General features: G+C 29.8%; 3 protein-coding genes across 4 annotated transcripts; 2 read left to right on the top strand and 1 right to left on the bottom strand.

Annotated features, from left to right (window-relative positions):
* Positions 1-494: 494 nt before the first annotated feature.
* On the top strand, positions 495-11663 carry LOC124493471 (claudin domain-containing protein 1). Of its 2 annotated transcripts, XM_075732129.1 has the most exons (7): positions 495-547; positions 604-2204; positions 8499-8606; positions 9832-9909; positions 10091-10150; positions 10342-10439; positions 10575-11663. In XM_075732129.1, exons 2-7 carry the CDS (start codon positions 1901-1903, stop codon positions 10851-10853), a joined length of 927 nt encoding a protein of 308 aa, XP_075588244.1. In that variant the 5' UTR covers positions 495-547; positions 604-1900; the 3' UTR covers positions 10854-11663. The 2 variants fall into 2 exon arrangements, with proteins under 2 accessions (XP_075588244.1, XP_046912504.1); XM_047056548.2 differs by having other exon boundaries at positions 511-2204.
* Positions 11664-12307: 644 nt separating this feature from the next.
* LOC124493478 (Spaetzle domain-containing protein 6) lies at positions 12308-15822 on the top strand. The gene is made up of 10 exons (XM_075732319.1): positions 12308-12432; positions 12583-12875; positions 12967-13174; positions 13253-13367; positions 13429-13548; positions 13608-13772; positions 13849-14358; positions 14417-14452; positions 14541-14588; positions 14688-15822. Exons 2-10 carry the CDS (start codon positions 12843-12845, stop codon positions 15430-15432), a joined length of 1980 nt encoding a protein of 659 aa, XP_075588434.1. The 5' UTR covers positions 12308-12432; positions 12583-12842; the 3' UTR covers positions 15433-15822.
* A 26-nt stretch (positions 15823-15848) lies between these two features.
* Positions 15849-20157, bottom strand: LOC124493479 (uncharacterized). The gene is made up of 9 exons (XM_047056556.2): positions 18919-20157; positions 18708-18864; positions 18495-18626; positions 18233-18413; positions 18052-18104; positions 17857-17984; positions 17641-17797; positions 17377-17580; positions 15849-17149 (listed from the first exon to the last, which is right to left on the bottom strand). Exons 1-9 carry the CDS (start codon positions 18942-18944, stop codon positions 16949-16951), a joined length of 1239 nt encoding a protein of 412 aa, XP_046912512.1. The 5' UTR covers positions 18945-20157; the 3' UTR covers positions 15849-16948.
* Positions 20158-20272: the final 115 nt, after the last annotated feature.

Raw genomic sequence — 20272 nt, 5'->3', positions numbered from 1 at the left:
GTCATCAGTTTAATTTTATGTTCACTGTCTGTGTCTTTCCTTCTTATATCAATCTGTATAGTCAATATGCAATTTACAGCTGCTGCAGGCAACATATAAAAGTTACATTTTGTCAAATGAATTGAGAATCATCTTTTGCCGTTACAATCGTGTCTTTTTCTTTTTCCGTTACCATAATCAATGTTTATTATTCTCTCGTTGTAGAGAAATAACAAGAACAGGTTCTGTATCAGTTATTTTCTTTGGATATATCCCATCAAACGTCATTTTTGTCGATGTTTATGATGATGAAGCCAACGGCATAGAGCAGAAGAAGAAGATCAAATAATCTTTATTCAAGGTATACTTCGACAAACGAGCTAGAGAACGAGACAGAGAGACGAATATCTTAAAACCATAAAGAGAAAGAAAGAAAGATGGCTGATAGTGGAACATTCAACTTGTTGCTTCATTTCTGAAAAAAAATTTTTTGTGTTCTCTTTTATACAGATTCTCTATAGTAATCACTCTATCATTGTTGTGTTGTTGTTGTACAAATCATCAAGTGGTAAGTGGTTCCAATACGAAAAAAAATCTACCTAAAACATTGTGTCTATGATTCAGGTGTTTACACACACACACACATACAAAAAAAAATTCATTGATGCCACCACTACAAAAACCATCACGGTTGACTACGGTAACAACAACAACAACCGCCACCACCAATCAACATACCGCGCTAGTGGATTTTTTTTTTGTCAGATCGAATATTTTTCAATCGATGTGGCTGTTGTTAACCATCATCAACATCAAAAAAGTAAAGTGAAGCCGAGTCCAAATTTCAGCCAAAAAGAAAGAAAAAAAAAGAACACTGTCGACCTGTTGTTTCTTTCTTTCTTTTTTTTATATATATCGACCTTTTCTTTGGCACCGGGCAATCAAATATTTTTTGTGTAGAAAATAAACTTCAATCATCCACATACTTTTCACAGCACATAACATAACATAGCATCACTATTCGACTTGCTGCTCTACGTGAATATTTTTTTCGTCGATATATTTATTTATCATGTTTGTGTACACACTCAGACACAAAGGACCACAAGAAACATTTAATGTAAAAACTGACTGAATGAATGTGAATTGTGCATCAACATTAATCGTTGCCAACATTTTGTTGTTGTTGTGTGTTTAATCCATCCATGTTTTTCTTTTATTGTGTTCCATTGACAAGTTATTCTTTTTCTTCTTCTTCCATCAAATGTTTAATAATTCTTTTTCCGGATCAAACAAACAAAAGATTTGTCGATACAATAACTCAAACTTTTTCTCAAATTCGTCTGTTTGATCTAAAATTTTTATTTATTTTCAAAATCAACCATTAATTTCAATTTTTTTTCCTTTCTTCAAGCTAATTTCCTTTCCTTTCTGTTATTTTGTTTTTCATCATCATCATCTATATTGTTAATGATCATTGAGCAAAAATTGTCATTTTTTTTGTTTAATTTTCACATGTGAATCGTTTATTGTTGGATAAATTATCAGTTTTTATCATTTCGGTCAATTTCGTTTGTTTGTTGTCATCATCATCATCATCGTTAACAACTATCATTGCAACAACAACAAAAAAAAAATCTTGTTGGCCTTTATCATTTGTGATCATTGTTCATGGTTTTGTCCAAGACAAAAAAAAACATCATCATTATCATCATCATCGAAGTAAGAAACAAACACGACAACATTATCTACACACAATTTTTTTTTAATTAAACCTTACTATTCATCAAAAATTTCAATGTGAATTTTTTTTCAATGTGCATCTCATCTATTGTATGAAAAAAAATTGAAAATTTGTCTTTTTGTCGTTGTAACGATCACCATTATAAAATAATCAACAACCAACGTTTATATAGTGTTTATGTTTGTGTGTGTGTGTGTGTGGTTGATAATAGTGATAATCATCATGTCCTGTTCAGCTGTAACATTGTCCGTGGCCACTGTGCTTTCGGTCATTGCTGTTGCTTGTTTAGCTATCGGTTTTAGTACCGATAATTGGTATGAAATACGAGTTGATACGAATCGAACTCGTCAATATTTGGATGCTATCAACAATGATGGTGGTGGTGGTAGTTTACCATCCGATTATGATTCAAATTATCTTTATTATTCACGTGATGAAGGATTATTTCGTGTTTGTTTTGCTGATAAAAAACCAAAAGAATGTATGTATTAATGATATTTATGAAATAAATTTTCTTTCCCTTTATATAATGGAATTGAGACCTAACCAAATCAACCCTAAACATTTTGTATTGTATTGTTCATCTTTCTATTTTCATTTTTTTTTTTTTTGTTTACTTGTTGATCATTTTCATCATCATCATCATTACCATTGTTGTCATCTTTGAAAATGACCCATGACACACAAAACATTATTATCCAAACTAAATGAGAAATTCATCATCATCGAGTTGAGTTGAACATCAAGTTTGGTACTTTTTTTTAGAAAATAAATCTTCAGTTCACTACATCAAGCAAATAAATAACCTCGAATTTTTTTTTTACTTGATAACTTTGATTTTTTCCGGTTCAAGTGTCTCTTCTTCATTATTTTTGTCGATTTGAAAATTTTTTTTTGGCACATTTTTTTTCTGCCTTGTTCTTGATCACCTATGTGTGTGTACTCATCTAACCACGAAGAAAAAAAATGTATGTCGTGGTAAAATATTGATCGATTTTTTTTTGCACATTTTGATCCAGTGTGTGTGTGTGTTTTTTGTTAGTTATCGGCAGTGGTCATCGTCATCTTGTTGAATAAACATGTTTTTTATGTCAAATGTTCAAATTGAAATCAGAAGAAAATTAAATAGTTGAAGAAATGTTGTTGACATAGCATTCATGTGTATAAATACTCGAACTTGTCTTTTACACTCGATCATCACTGTACCCGAATGAAATGTTGAATAATATTCGACGGTAAATACTGTCCGACACACACACACACACATACACACATCTTGTCATCATCAAGATTTGTATTTAGCAAACATATTTTATGATCGACAGATACCTGAATCAAGAAGTGAGGATATGATTAAATGAATGACTCCATTTTGGAAACAGGATTTTTTTGTGTTTATCTATGGAAGGAAAAAAAACTGATGTACGAATACGATTAGATTCTATCCAAAAAAGTTTTTTTTTTTTTTGGTTTCTTCAAACGATAATATGTCCAGTTGCCATGGTGATGATGAACATTTCTTGTCTGGTTTTTTAAAGATTTTTTCTTTCATTGTTGCCATCAATCAATCAATTTATAGATTATTTAGCCATTTTCATCAACAATTTTTTTCATTTCGATCTCGAAATAAAACAAAATAACACAATCACCATTGCCTGGAGCAGATCCAACATTGTTGTTGCTCTATATTCAATCAATAAAAATATGTGTGGTTCAATACCATCATTGATCTGATCGATTGATCTATTAGAGAAAAAAAACGATTGATTACCATCAACCTTTCTTCTGTGATATTGCTAGATTTATATATAGACATTGAATATATGTATCGATGATGATGATTAAAACATTCAATTAAACAAAATATCAATAGATTTCTTTTTCTGGCCATTATTATGCTTGAAATCGATCTAATTCCATTCAATTGAATATCGATGATCAATCCATCCAACCTACATGCATATAACAGCAACAACAACAACACGCAATTCATTTAGATTCAATCATGACAAACCCATGATGATTCAAATTTATATATCAAGAATAAATAGCTAAAAATTCTGCATATTATCATCATTATAATAATTATCATCATCGAACGGGTTAATCAAATTATCATTTTATTTTTTTTTATTGTTTAAACCCGTTAATCATCATCATTATCATTGAACAGGCAGAGGGGAGAAGGGGCCATTATCATCACTTGTTGCATAATAATATTGATTTTGATTATCATTCTTTCGAGCTCCCAGAAATCAAGAAAAACCAAGAAATAATATAGCCACCCGAATAAATACAAATATTTAAAACAACTCTTGTTGTTGCTCATCATCATCACCATCCCATAATCATTCCATATTTATATAAATTATATATTTCATAGACCAAATACGATAAACTCGAAAATGAAACAAGAAAGAAGGAAAGAAAATTGTTGCCAGGTAGCCTGATTTTTTTCATATTTGCTGAACCAAAATCAACACAAATGAAACGAAAAAAAAAATTCAGGTGTGCAACTAAATTTGAAATAATCAAAAAACAAAAAAAACGATGCTACTGGTAAATATATCATACCTCAATGAACTATATTTACCTCTATCATTAAATGCCATCACCACCACCACCACCACCATGATCATCATCATCATCATCAAGGGGAGAAAACATCATTTCATTGCTAAAACACATTTAAAGAGAGAGAGAAAAAAATTGAAATATTTGTAGGATGCTTTTGAATGAATGAGTAAATCTTTTGGTTGGCTGGTTGGTTGGTTGTTTTGGTTGATTAGTTAGTTAGCCTTGGTTAAATCTTATGACTTTAGTTTTGCAGAAATAACTGTGATATTAGTCATTCGATAATAAGTGTCTGTGTGTGTGTAACGAAATTTGAAAATTAAATAATTAATGAATGAATGAATGAATGTAGAGAAAGAATTCGTTACTTGAAACATATATATGGTTGATTGCTCAGTCAACATTTCTTTTTTTTCATTTCATTTATAACCAATTGATTACATCATCATGGATGATGATGGTTGGTGAATTATGATTGTAAATCTCTTTCAAATTGGTTACAGATGGTAAGAAGAAGAACAGCCAAAAAAACCGAATAAATTTTTTTGGTAGAAATTTTTTTTTTTTTTTGAATAAATAATTGATGATTATACCGTAGCCATGGTCGTTGAGAATTTTCAAAATCATTATTTTTTTCGGTCATTTAGTTTCATCGTCACATTCGTAGTTTTTTAGTTGACCGACATACTTGCATACAGATCTACTTGATTAACTCTCCCCATTTTTTTTTCTCGCAAAACAGTCTGGATATCCTGTTCATATAGTAAGAAGGAAAAAAAATGCACAAGTCAAGATCATCATCATTGAATTAGAAATTGAGAACTCGATGTTCAAAATGAAAAAAAAACAACAACAACAACCAAGCTTGAGGCAAATGAAAATGTCTGTTTTTTTTTTCTTCTGCAAACACACACACACACACACACACACACACACACTGTTTTGTCCACCGTTATGATTTTTCGAAAAATAGAAACAAACAAACAAACGAAAAAAAATTCGGTTGACGTAACACTTTTTTTTATTATTCAAAATAACCGCAGTCCCGAGAAAAAATTTTTTTTTTCATCATCAACAACTTTGTTTTCTGGCCCCAAAGTTTTGATGATTTTATTTTATTTTATTTTTTTCTGCGTTTCGTTGCCAACACTTTTGAAATGAAAAGGAAAGAAATATAAATTTGATTTTGCCATATTGAATGAATGAACAGGTTTTTTTTTCTTGAACACGATCGGCATTTTCATTCAAAAAAAAATTCGCTTTCTTTTTCGCTTGAAATTTTTTTTTTTATATTCAATAAATATGCATAACATTTGTTGATGTTGTTGATTCATTTCATTTCGTTTTATTCAAAACACATATTACGATTTAATATGCGAATTTTTTCTTCTTGCTTTTTTCCTCATTTGATCTCATTTAGTCTTGTGTATCCGTTTTATCTGAACACAAACACGCGTTCGCACACACACACACAAATATGGTTGTCATAATTTTGTTTGGTAGTGTGTGTAGTATATAATATGTATCGTTCCTGAAACTTTTTAGAGACAATTTCTATTCATTCATTCATTCAAACAAAATTGAATGAATAAAATTCAGTTATTATGGCCAATTTGACAAGTTTGATGGTGATGCTTATGAAGTATAACAAGAACAGGTTTCTTCTCATCATTTGTTGTTTGAAACTATTCCTCAAACATAAAACATGAAACCAAAAAAATTAAAAGATCCAAAAAAGAGTGCAACATTTAAAAACGATGATGACGTGTGTGTGTGTGTGTATAGATCATAGAAATTGAATCGGGCCTTGATGTTGTTGATATTGATGAATTTTGCACAGTGTAACATAATTAGGATTGAATGTCTAATGTTAAAAGTCTAAATAAGAGAATGTAATGAAACTAAACGTAAACAACAAATAGGCTATCCATCTTTTTTAGGTGTTTTTTTTTATTCTTTTGTTTTCCATGATGACAATTAATTACCGTAAATTTCAATGTTTTTTTTGTACACAGAGAAAGATGGATTTATTTTTTTTTCAACAACAAAAAAAACGTTTTTTTTGTTTTCAAAGACGATATGAATCTTGGAAAACAAAAAAAAATGAAGATTCGTGAGTATCATCATCAAGCGTTTGTTTTTTTCATTTGCACTTGAAGAAACCGAGTGGCAATATGTTGATTAGATTGGATAAGTCTTTATTGTCCATATACAAATTCTCCCATGATGAAAGTACATTTATCTTTTATAAACGATCCTGAATGATGATGAAAATGGAAACATGGATAACCGTTATGAAGAAAGAAGAGAAAAAAAAATTTAAATTTTCATCTTCAGTCAAAAAAAAAAGAATGATGGTGATAACAATGGCGTTAACAAACATGTTTTTTTCTACCAAAAAATAAAACGATGGATAAATATCAACATCATCATAATCAAGATTTTAATACATCTGTGTGTAATGTTGATATTTTTCGGATTTTTTCTTTTCACATTTCATTTGAATTGGACTTTTAGATTTATTTATCTCAAAACAATGATGATAATCGATGACACCATCATTTTGATTCAGATCGATCAATAAATCATTGTGGACAATAATTTTTTGAAAAACAAAACTTTTACTCGTTTTTCTGACATTTTGTTGTTTGAACTAAAAATAGATTCGAAAAAAAAACAAAATTTTTTTTCATTTTCATTTCATCATATCGACCACAATCATAACATTCATTGATCAATTGTTATTATTACCGTTGTGTACGATTATTGTTGAATATTTTGTTGTTTTTTGTAATCAAACATAGAAAAAAAATTTTTTTCCAAACAAAATCGATCTATTATAATTTCAGATCAATAACGATTTATTTTTTTTCCTTTCCATTTTAAGACAAAATTCATATTTTCATTTTTTTGTTTTGTTTTGTTTCCAAATGACATATTCATCTCATCATATGAGGAAGATATGTTAATTTCAACAAAAAAAAAATGTCGGAATAAATAACCGGATGATGTTGAAGATGTTTTATGAATCAACGGATAGCTGCTGCTACAGGTTTTTTTTATTTCCATTTGTTGTTGTTGTTGATGATGATGATGCTGGTTGTTGTTTTTTTTGAATGAAAATATCATTGTTACATTATACATTGTTGTTATTTCCAGCATCAATACATACACACACACATATATAGGATTTCGAAAAAAAACATTAAGAATGCATTTGTTTTGTTTTGTTTTTTTTTATATTTTGGCAAACATGTAAAGATTTTCTCGCGTGGTATTTAAAATAACATTCACACTGGTAATATTTCCCGTGTGTCGGATATTTTTATGTTGTTGTATGTAGCCTACTAACATACTCTGGATGATGATGATGACCGGTTGGCATAAATAATATTTTATCCAAATCTCTCTTTATTTTTTTTCTGGCTAGTTGAATTTGTTTTTTTTAAAAAATTTTGAATGAATAATTGATGGTCAAAACTTGCAAATGGTGTGGACATTTGCAGTTTTCATAGTCTGTCTAGTCACATTTTTTTTTATTTGTTTTGTTTTTGTCATTTCCATTGATAATTTGCTATTTTTTTTTCTTCAAGGCATCTTCTTCTTTCGGGTGTGTGGATTTATTTATTTTTTTCATTCATAAAACAATGTAAAGGCGAAACTTGAATTTAAGAAAAAAAAAATGACATCCATGGGGAGTAGTTGACATTAAATTCATTTTCTGATGTGATGTGCATCATTCATTCATCCGTATGTGGATGAACAATTCCATTTTTACCTCACGAAAACATTTTACATAATCACTTAATTGAAAAATAGAAAAATTGGATGATTTTTTCCCCTTTTTTCGGAAAGAATAGTACCATCACCACAGTTTGGCTAAATTTAGCCTCATCATGATGATGTCTCTGTTTCTATTTGATGATTGATTTATAAAACATCAACAACAACAACGATATGAACACTGAAAGCAAAATGAATTTGTTTTTTTTTTTTTTTTGATGATTTTAATGATGATGACGATAATAATGGTAGATGGATGTCATTGTTTCGTTGATGTTGATATTTGTAGGCAATAAAATATGAATTTTTTAAATTTAATTTTTTTCCAAATCTTGCGCATGCATTATCTTGATTTGTGTTTATTTTTTGCATTGAATATAATTTCAATTTTCTAATTTTTTCTCTATTTAAACTTTAGTGTCAACATATTTGTCGCCAACACAAACCGAATGTTTCAATATTGATTATTATATACCAGAAAATAAAGAATCGGACAGCTTTACGGATACACGATGGGAACGCTTACGTAAGTTTTTTTTGCTTGTTTTTCAATATATTTCATAATGGACAACAACAACAACAACGATGATGATGATGATGATGCTTGTAATTTTGGATCACTTTTTTATTCTTTCATTTAATGATGATATGTTTATATTCTATTTTTATTTTTATGATAAAAAAATAACAAAATTCAAATCATAATAATGCACACCATTTCTTATTATAGATAGACAATGGATGATTGATTGATTGATTGATCAATTATTGGTGATGTATTGAAATTCGATCGATTTCTATTGAGTTCGACAGTCCAATTTCGTTTTTTTTTCTTTTCTTTTCCTTTCTTCTCAATAAACAATCAATTTTTTTTTCTTCATTTCTACATGCAACATTTTTGTGTTTCGTGTCTGTGTGATTGTGCAATCGGATCATTATCATCATCATCATCATCATGTTCATGATGATGGAACGAGATAGATAGTAAGGTGGTAAGAGGAAAAAAAATTTGGAAATGCGGTCATTTCTTCTTCTCTGCTGTGAATGTGACAATTGAAAAAGATCAAACAATAATGAAAAAAAAGTGGACATGCTGATTTGATTTGCTTATATACCAGAGTTGTTTATAATGATGATTTGTCATTGACATGACAAGCAACAAGTTAAGAATTTAATTTTCATTTTTTTTTATTTATTTTAAAAGGAAATTTTTTTTTTTTTTTTTTGATAATCTTGTCCAATTTTTTTTCTCAAGCAAAAAAAAATACAAAATTAATTGCCACATAGTATTGGTAAATCAATGTAGTTTTTTTTTTGTTTTACAACAACGAAAAACCTTGCTTTTTTCAAAATGATTCGATTCGTGAACGGTTCATGAATGATCACGATGTCCATTGATTGTGTGTGTGTGTGTGTGTTGGCGGTTTTTTATGTTTACTTGTGTGTTTGTGTGTGTGTGTAATGGTCAATCATCATCATAATCAGCAATGTAGGCGCCATTTTTGTAAAACAAAAAAAAAAAATTTTTTCGCATTTACACCAATATTATTGTGTTTGTGTGTGTGATTGATTGATGCTAAATGTGTACATAACATAACACACCACACAATAAACAACAAATTTATCACAATTTTCATCTTAAATTCAAATAATAAAAAAAATTTCTTGATTTTCATTTCTCGCTTTTTTCTCAATTCTCGTGAGTTTATAATTTCTATTTTTGTTTTCGTTCATTTTTCCAACATATTCAGATATGGCACGATCAGTAGTGGCTTTATACATAATGGCATTTTTTTTTATAATCCTTTCATTTTTCACCGGTGTTGCAGGTAAGTTTGACTTGATTTTCAAATCAATTGAATTATCAATCACGATTCAATCGAATGCAGTCTTGTTATTGTTTTTTTTATTAATCATCGATTTTCTTATTGTTTTTTTTTATTTCATTGATTATTAACTGAATGAATTTATCATTTGTTTCCAATACATTTTTTTTCGTTTTGTTTCAAGGATGTTGGAAACGATCACATGCAAATCTTGTTTCCACTGGATTGTTACAATTATTTTCTTGTAAGTTTAATTTCACATGCTGTGATTATTGTCTTTATTTATTTTTTTGTTGTTGTTTGATCGAAAAATTATGATTGTGTTTATGTTAGTGTTGGTGATGATATATTTATTTACTTCCAATTATAAACATTTTTCATTGATCATTGATTTTTTTTCTATTCTCCCATTGTCTATATTGAACACACATATAGCATTGATGGATGCTGGAGCAATGGGATTATGGCATGCGGTTCAATTTTATGATCACCATAAATTGAAAGATGAATATTCGTATGCAGCATGGCCTGATGTAAGTTTCATGTTTTTTTTTTGTTGTTGGCTAATTGGCCAATTGTCTTTTTGGTGTTTCCATTAACTATTACATATGATTTATATGTGGGTGTCAAATTTTGTCATTTTTATTTTTATTTTTTATATTCGATAGGTCCTTAAACAACCGGGCGTTACCGAATTCTATTATGGATGGTCATATATAATTGCATGGATTGGCATTAGTCAATTATTGGTTGCATCAATCATGTTTTTATCTGCTGCTAGATGTATTCGTAGTGAAAAACGTTTGGAACAAACAAAAAATATGCAATATTTAATGCCTGTTTATCCGGACAAACGTAGCCCATATGGTTTGAATTATGCATATGCATATCCTGGCCCATACACTTATCATGGATCTCAATATGGAATGGGACCATATGCATATTGATCAAATTTTGGAAGAAATTCATTCATAGGATGATGATTTATAACGGCTTGTCGTTGAAAATACTTTAAAAATACCTTTTGTCCATACTAAAGATAAATGAACCGTATCGAAATCAATTGAAAGCAATTTTTTTTGTCTCATTCATTATCATCATCAACAATATCATTTTCGCTTGTGTTGCCAATTCAAAAAAAACCCACAGAAAAACAAAATTCAAATTCCGCATAAACCTTGAATCGTTTTTTACTCGAAAAAATAATTGCCATAAAGAAAAAAATTAATCCGATAATTTCAGAAATACAAATCGACAATACGGTAAATATGGCGTATTATCATTTCCGAAATAAATAAATAAATCGGTCACAATTAAAAGATTACCCGAAAAGAAAAGAATGGACATAACATTTTACTCACACACACACACACACACGCATACCTGCACATATACAAATTGGATCTCTGTATACTTTGTGTGTATTCATCACAGCCAATTTGTTCCAATCAATTAATCATCATCATCATCATTTTTTAAAAAACAAATTTTGTGTATGTTTTTTCCCTCGTTTTTTTTTATTTGAAGCTCAATAACACACACACACACATTTGTTCCAAAACCAAAAACGATGTACGTGCCAGTTTTGTGCTTGAAAATTATTTTGGAACTTTTTAATCTGATAAATTATTTGATTCTTTTTATTATTAATTATCAATCTTTATTTTATCCCTTTTTTTCATTCAACTTTTGTATCATAGAAATATTTTTTTAATAAAGCATAAAATAAATGGTTTGATTTTTTTTTTTGAAAAAAATTTTCTGTTTTTTTTTTGTTTATTTGCCACAGGGAAAAGTTTCCGAATTTTTTTTTTAATTTTTTTTTGATATATCATCATCATTATATTTTCAAATGATAATGATCATCATCCACGGTCATCATCATTATTATCATGGTCTCTCTTTATTGGTTAATTGAATGGAGAATCATGGATAATGATCAACATCTGATGATGATGATGATGATGATGATATTATCCATCACTGTATTTAAAAGATTATTGGGCCAAATGATCTGTGTGTGTGTGTTTGTGGTTGCACATTTCGCATTCAAACACAACAATTGAGATTGATATGATTGAGGAAATGGAAAATCTTCTCCCTGTTGTTGTTGTTGTTGTTATTTGTATTGCAATATCATCATCCATATCATCAGATTTAAATGACCAACCAAATGGACAACCATCAACTTTTCCAACACACAGACATAAGAATCAAATGGATGATTAATGATAATGGTAATCAAGTCAAAAAAAAGAAGCAAAAAAAAAAAATCTTCTGTAATCATCAAGCTTGAAAACGGTACTTTTTCTTCTTCTCATTCTACATCATCATCATCAATTAAGCATGGTTTGAACTGATTTGTATCTCGCGGCTTCTTAGAGCTTGATTTTCTTTCCTTTTTTTCTGTCAAGAATGATGATGACGATGATGATGAAGTTGCAGTAAGAAAATGAAATACCGTTCAGGTGAAGGTCAAGTTGGTTCGTCGACACAAACAGGTTATTCGTTCAAGCCCGTTATAAGGTGAATTTTTCTTCTTTTACCATTTATTCTTCCTGTTTCTTATTCGTCCATTGACTGACTAACTGACTTTTTTATTATTATTATTATAAAGAACTGGTTCTCATCTCATCGTGAATTTCTTTTCTTTTTTTTCTGTTTTTCATTCTTTAGATATACGCAAAGAACAACCGAGGAAGTAGAGATTTCGAAGAAAATTCGACTACATTATATTCGAATAATTCTCTATATCCAACATCCGATGAAAGCTAGATCATTTGAACACAATGTTTTGGTTGAAAACAACATATAACGATTGTGGTGAATAATATACCGTTTGAATAATAATAAATTCCAAACACACACACAAAACAACGAGTGTGACAATCGTGAAAAAATAATTTTATAAAAAACCCATCATCATCATCATCATCATGAATATCACCACCACCATCATTAAATTGATTGTAATTGATCTAGACACATACGGATAATGATGTGTTTTGGTTGTGTGTGTGTTTAATCTGTTTCCATTTTCTTTTTTATTTCTTTTTTTAGGTGTTTTTGATTTCAACAATTGTCCACGATATATTCGCATTTCAACAACAACAACAACAACCAGCAACATTAGCAGCAGCATCGCAAAATGTTCAATTAGAACAAACACTACCGAAAGGATATTATGCATTTGGTAAAGCTACGCCAAATGCTAGACCACCCAAAGTTCGTAAACCACCATATCTGCCAATATCAGCTGAATGTCCAGGTAAATTATATTTTTAAAAAACATTCTATTCACGGTTTTCATCATTTTATTATTTTTTTTTTTTTGTTTTTGTTTCAGGAATTCAAGATGCCAATTCATTACTTTCCAAACACAACATGTGTGGTGATTTAAATCGTGGCCTGGTTCCTCGTAATCCAATGGGCCAATATTTACATGGCGAACCATATCCATTGTAAGTGTTGATGATAGTTTTTTTTCTTGCGCCAAAATAAATTTGTGAATCTTTAAAATAGTGAATTGATCAAAAACAAAACTCTTCAATATCTATCAAAGACATTGCCGTATTTACAGGAAGAAATTGATAATGTACCAAAAGTTGCACGTTTTGTAAAGCCATCGGAATTTTTTGAAAAGTTCAGTATCTTATTATTGATGAGGATTGTGTGTTTAATAATTTTTTGTCTTCCTATAGCCATTCCAAAAGACATAAACGACAAGCAAATACACAAGAATTGAATACAATTGTAGAAAATGCAACTACTGCTCCACAATCGACAATCAATGAATCGAATGTGAATACCAACAACCACAACAACGTTACTAAACAGAATCGCCAAAATGTATGCGATGGTAATGTGTATGTAAAAAATTACAATTGAATTAAATTGTCAAATCAGAATTAACTTTAGAATTTTATTTCAATCTACAAACAGTATTTGTCAAGCCATTGAATCATTGAAAGAGGAAGGTCCATTTTCTAAATCATTTTTAAGCAACATTGTTTCAGCTGTTGGAAATGTGGCAAGCATTAATAATGTCGTATCATTGATCGATCAATATGGACAATCCACGAATCAAACGAATCCGAATTCATCACCGAATACTAGTAGTCAAAGATTTGCTCTATCACAACTACTATCATCCATTGGTTCAGATAGCAGTAGCAGTAGCAGCAGCAGCAATAATAATAACAACAACAACAATGCCGGAATTGGTAGCACTTACAGTCCATTATTATCTTTAATTGATTATTTACAAAGTTTACAAACACCAAAATTTGCAACAAAACGAAAAACATCATCCGATGTAGAGGATTTCATCAACGTAGATGGTAATGAAAAACCTCAAACACCATGTATGTCGACGGAGGAATATGTTTCACCCACTTATGCCCGTAATTATCAGGGCGTATGGAAATATGTTGTACAAATTCCAAATGAAGGGTAAGAATAGTAAACTGTTTTTTTTCGACTCACATCCTTTTTTGCTTACATCATGCAGGTATTTTACGCAAACAATTCAACAAACGACTTGCTTGTAAGTTACCAGAATCATTCTGAGTGGGAAAACCCAACAATCATTAACATTATGATTTCGGTTTTTTTTAATTATAAATTTACAATAGAAAAAATAAATGTGATCTAATTGAAGGGTCGTGTCGAGAATCACCGAGGTAGAAAAAACCATTTAATAGTGTATTACATGTTTCTAATTCTGTATTTTAATTGTCCATCGTCATATAACATACATACTAATTGATTGACGTCAATAGGTGGGTCAGCTTATTGGTAGCCGAAATATTTTACCCGGATATCTATTTTCCGGTCAATCAAATAATGCCAATGTTATATAAACAGCAGCAACAACAACAACAGCAGCAGCAGCAAATGATTCAACAACAACAAGGATCAACAACATTCAGTAAACCATTGAGCCAAAACGCCCAGCAACAACAAACTTTGAACAATAATGGTAAAAGGCCATTATTTACAACTGGTTCAAATTCAATCATTTCCACTGCTTCAGCGATGAACGCAAATCAATTAAATGGCCTAGATTTGAATGCTTTAACCAATCTATTAACGAAACGAATTAACAACGATCCATCAATATTGATTAATCATTTGGGAAGCGCCAATAATAATCAACATCATCAGAATAATATTCATTCACATCATCATCATCATCCTGGCTTACACAATCTAGAATTATTGGCACGAAAAGCTCGATTACAACAAGATATGAATGAAAATGAGCTAAATAATAATGATGAAGATAACAATAATAACAATAACAATAATAATGGAGATTTGATGGAAAATTCATCTACTACAAGCAATAATAGTGACAAATCGAAACATTGTGATGGCTATGATAAAATTGGTTGCTACGTTGTACGAGTCTATTATGATTGGTTTCTAGTGAATGGTAGCTGTAAATGTTGGAAATCGTCATCCGGTTCAAGTATAAATGAAACTATTAAAAGAATTTTCATTGGAAAATGGAAGAAAAAATAGAAAATGAAATTCACTGAAAAATTATACTGTAATCATGATGTGTATTGTATGGGGGGAAAAAATTCAAACTCAACAACAGAAAAAAATGATAATTTACATATTACATCATTCTACTCCCACGGGCATTTTGGGTGATGATGATTTCTGTGAAACAAAATAGAATGGAATCCCATTATCTTGTACATACATAACAAACAAACACACATGAATACAAATTTGATAATATTATTACATGAAAAAAAAATTATTCTATTTTCGGGAATATGAAGAAACACTGGGACAAATCACTTTTATTACATTTCTTGTTTTTAATTTCTTTTTGGATGATGATGATAATAATAAAATAAAATCAATCGAGCAAGGAATGATTTTTTTCAGATCAACTCAAAATAATCATTGACTGACAGACGATTATGATTGCGAGAATTTTTTTTTATTGTTTAAAATTAACATTAACGTTTAAAACGACAGCAACAACAGAAAAAATGAAATTTTTGTTTTTTTTTCATTCTGGTGATGTAAATAAGTGTGTGTGTGTGTCGTAGAATAGGAATGTTGACTTTTTAGATCGGCAAAATGAAAATATTTCATAATTGTGTATAGGCTCGAGTAATGTATGAATTATACAGGGGTATGTGTGTGTGTGTGTCTGTGTATTTGATCTGAAAACAAATATTTTTTTTTTTTGTTCAGAAATCGATGAATCTTCGATTTGTCTTGTATGTATAAGAGAATATATAAAGTGGGCATATATTATTTTAGGTGATCTAGAATTTAACATTTTTAAAAACAACAACAACAATAATTAATCATAATCATAATAATAATAATAATAATTAGAATAAAATGTAAAGAATATGATGAAAAGAGACAAGAATTTTTTTTCCTTGGCTGTGTTGATGGTGAATGATATAGACAACGCACAAACACAAACATCAACTTCATCGAATATTGTGATTCGCGGTTGCACACAGAAATATTTTTTTGTTCATTTTGTTGACTTATTTGGAAAACGTTCAATATCAACAACAACCAGAAAGAACATTGATTGGCAAACATGAAGATTATGTGTTGATGGATGACAAATATAACAATTAATCTTTGTCTCTTTTTTTCGTTCATTCGTCCATAATGTGATGCTCTGACTGAAAATATGTGAGAAACAGAATGACATTCAATGATTATACTATCGATGAAGAAATGTTTGAAATATAGGTGATGAATATCTGTTTTTTTTGGTTGTTGTTGAATTCATGGCCAAAAATTGATTGATTGTATAAATTGCGGAAGAATGCCGTTTATTATTGATGAAATATAATCGTCACAGTTTTTTTTATAAACAAAACAAAAAAAAAATATTGCCGTCTCATCATCATTGCCATCATGGTCGTAAAACAACACAGTTAAACTGTTGAACATTATGAAATTCATCTACAATATTTTGATCTATCAATAAATCAATCAATAAATCAATGGAAAATTAATAATCATTCAATTCCTTTGATCATTTGAATCATCAAGATGCATTGAGCAATGAAGAAAATTCTTGTTGTATTGAACGCAGCTCTTGAATATTTTGGGCAAAACGTATGTTCAATTGTTCCAATAATGATCGATATTGTTTATCGCTTAGTTTGATACAAGAATCACTATTATTATCCATCGATGAAAGACGATTCAATTGTTGACGTAAACTTTCGTTATCATTTAAAAGAATCTACAATATAGAACAAAATACAAGAGAAAGGATAGAGAGATTGATGCAATGATTGTAATAAGAAGATGTGAGTTGATATTAGATATTATTGTTATAATTGAATTATTTGATATGTTAGTTTTAAATTATATTGGTTATCGTTTTTTATTAAGCTGCTGCTGTTTGCCTGCTGAAGCCATTGCTGTTGTCGATTGTGGTGGATTCATCATCATCATCATCTTCATTACCTTTATTTTATCATCAACTTTTTGATTTGATGTACCATAAAGTTGACATTGTTCTTCTAGACGTTTTTTTAATAATTCGATTTCACAATCTTTTTGTTTGATTTCCACTTCAAGATTTTCACAATGTACACGGTATTGATTAATCTCTTTACGTAGATCTGCTATGGCTTCCGGATTTCCGTGGCTAGCTTCTAGTTCAAGTATCTAAGTGAAAAGATTTTTAAATAAAAACTAATGGCAATCGAAACTAAATTCATGGCTAACTTTATGTTTCATTTTAGTATTTTCATCTTTCAGTGATTGCAACTGTCTTTTCCATTCTTCAACGTTTGCCGTTGATTCTTGTAACGCATTCGTTAATCGAGTATTGTTACTTTTCAATGTTTGTAATTCAATTTCCCATTTCTTTGCATTGGTTGAACTAATGAAAATAAAAATTATTGGCAAAAAAACTTTTGTATAAAATTAATAGAAACAAACCTCTGAGCTAAGGCTAATTTAAGCCTTTCGTTTTCATAACGCAATTGCGCTTCGATAGATGATTGTGGAAGTGTAACAGATGAAACCTGTTTGTCACGGTTTCGATATTTTGGACTATCGGTTAAATTCTAAATCATCAATAAATCAATCAATTAGATGTATGGAAAAAATGTACATTATTAAGTAAACACTTACTTTGGCTTGAAGACCCGATAAACTTTGGCTTCGTTGATGAGGCAGTAATGATTCTAAAAATAATTTGAAAATTTTTTCGGTAATTGAAAACCAAATACCAGTAAGAGAAAAAAAATAAAGAGAAGAGAAAACAGCTTGTTAGTATTGGGTTCGTAATGAATAGTTATGTAGAAAAGATTACTGCTCATTAGGATATCATTTTGATATTGCGAAGATAATCGTGGTGAATCTCGTGCCGACATTGAATGATTAACAGCAACAGCGGCCGTAGCACCAGTGTTACTGATATTGCCATTTGGTTGTAGGGCTTTCTGTTGAGCGATCCTTGTGGCTTCTTTAACTTCTTGAAATTTTTCAATAAACTAAATTTTGTAGTAAAAGAGGTTTTTTATTATTCTCTCAGTTGAAATAAATAAAAAACTTTATATTATCATTAAACTTACTCGATTCAATTCTGGTTCCGATGAAAATCCTAGACCATAAACGGTATTGGCACGAATATCGGACCATTGTCCAAATTTTTGTGATGTTTTTGTAAAAGTCATATTCGGAATAATCGTACTGTTGATGACAGGCTAATTGACAGTTTATTGTAATTAAATTAAATCAATTCAGATTTGTATACAATAGATTCGCATGACTAACTAGGATGGTACCTTTTGACCTTCGACACTGATTATCCGATATAAAGATCGTGTGGAATCATAATAAAAATTAACATTTACTGCCGCTGAACTAGCTGGAATCCAAGATCGTTTTGTTTGCGGATCAATATGAAATACGTGTGCTTTGGTCGTAAAGATTGGCGTTTCGCTAAAATGGAAAAAATTCCAATGAACCAGAAATTCCAATATTGAATCAACTTACCCAACTTTAGTATTTTCGATAGTCATTGAGAGTGATGTGATTTCAACACAAATAAAAGTTCCAAAAAAAAATAAATAATATAAATATATCAAGAGAGAATTTTTTTTTTGATGGAAGATTGAGCAAAAATCTTTTGAACTTTTGAGTTTAAAATTTCAATTTTTTAATTTTAATTATATAACTGAACCATATAGATTTCCATTGATGTGGATTATATAAAGACAAAAATGAATTTGGTAGGTTGATCAATCAAATATTATATGATGTATATGAAAAGAAAGTGATTTTTAATTTTCAATGATGATGATGATGATTGACACGCTTAAACATCAGACACACAAAAACAGATCACAATACCCTTTCACCATTGCCAGACAATCAATACATGAATGATGGATAATAAAATGAAATTGAAAGCAAGATGAAAATTTTTCGAAACGATGAAACGAATTAGAAATCGATGTCAGAAATTTATCTTCATTTTTGAAAGCTACTGTACGTGTGTGTATGTAGCTCACGCGTTCATCTTCGTTATCATCATAACGTTAATTACAAGTCAAGTAGAAATTAATATTCCAGCTGCTTTTTTTTATTGAATGAAAACGAAAATCTTGTTTTCCATTGTAATGAACAAAGGGGATGCAAAATTCTAACGAAGAATCAACTTTGTAATGAAAATTGAAAAAAAGAAACGTTGGAAAATTTTATGTAAAAAAAAATATTTGTGTGTTTTCGAAAATATAAAAAAAAAGATGACAGTAAACAGAACGAAAATAAAAATCCAATCAAACAAGATATGATGATCTTTCGATGGACATCACATCACACACAGATATATGAGAAAAACACAGCCGTATTGAGACCCTAGCAGTATACTCATCCATTCATTTCATTTCAAGTCGTGATCGATTTGGTCCAAATCCGAATTTTTTTTCTGGAACACTGATGATGAACACTGTTAAGAAGTAGGTTATTGTTGATGATGATGCTGTTGTAAGTGTTATTATTACAGAATGTTTTATTATTCTCCATATAATACAATTGTGTATAGAACCAAATGCCGAATCAAGTATTAGCAACAAAACACACACACGCACACAAAAACATTGAACTAGGTCTCACTCTCTCCGGTTATAATAATGACCGAAGCATGGGCCAGAAAACCAGAATCAGAATCATATTCTAAAAGTTCTTTGGACAATGTTTACTTGTCTGTGTCTTGTTTGTGTGTGAGAGAGAAATTCTTTGATGTTAAATGAAAAAAAGAATCTAAACGAATGGCGTCTGGGCCAATATAGAGAATAGGAACAAAAAATGCATCGTTGCCACCACCACAATAACCCGATAAAAACCA

The sequence above is a fragment of the Dermatophagoides farinae genome, chromosome 6, assembly GCF_024713945.1.
Source record: "Dermatophagoides farinae isolate YC_2012a chromosome 6, ASM2471394v1, whole genome shotgun sequence".
In the NCBI taxonomy this organism is placed as follows: Eukaryota; Metazoa; Arthropoda; class Arachnida; order Sarcoptiformes; family Pyroglyphidae; genus Dermatophagoides; species Dermatophagoides farinae.
The sequence above is the reverse complement of the archived record's forward strand: the minus strand, read 5'-3'. Positions and strand labels throughout refer to the sequence as shown.

Bases quoted from the DNA above. Each gene is read 5' to 3' on its own strand.
- LOC124493478 (XM_075732319.1), top strand. From the start codon at position 12,843: ATGAATATCACCACCACCATCATTAAATTGATT. The intron at 13,175-13,252 runs GTAAATTATATT...TTTTTGTTTCAG, and splicing joins AATATCAGCTGAATGTCCAG to GAATTCAAGATGCCAATTCA. The intron at 14,589-14,687 runs GTAGAAAAAACC...TGACGTCAATAG, and splicing joins TCGTGTCGAGAATCACCGAG to GTGGGTCAGCTTATTGGTAG.
- LOC124493479 (XM_047056556.2), bottom strand. From the start codon at position 18,944: ATGACTATCGAAAATACTAAAGTTGG. The intron at 18,627-18,707 runs GTACCATCCTAG...ACTGTCAATTAG, and splicing joins TCAGTGTCGAAGGTCAAAAG to CCTGTCATCAACAGTACGAT. The intron at 17,798-17,856 runs GTTTGTTTCTAT...TATTTTCATTAG, and splicing joins AAATTAGCCTTAGCTCAGAG to TTCAACCAATGCAAAGAAAT.
- LOC124493471 (XM_075732129.1), top strand. From the start codon at position 1,901: ATGTTTGTGTGTGTGTGTGTGTGGTTGATAATAGTGATAATCATCATG. The intron at 2,205-8,498 runs GTATGTATTAAT...TTTAAACTTTAG, and splicing joins TGATAAAAAACCAAAAGAAT to TGTCAACATATTTGTCGCCA. The intron at 8,607-9,831 runs GTAAGTTTTTTT...CAACATATTCAG, and splicing joins TACACGATGGGAACGCTTAC to ATATGGCACGATCAGTAGTG.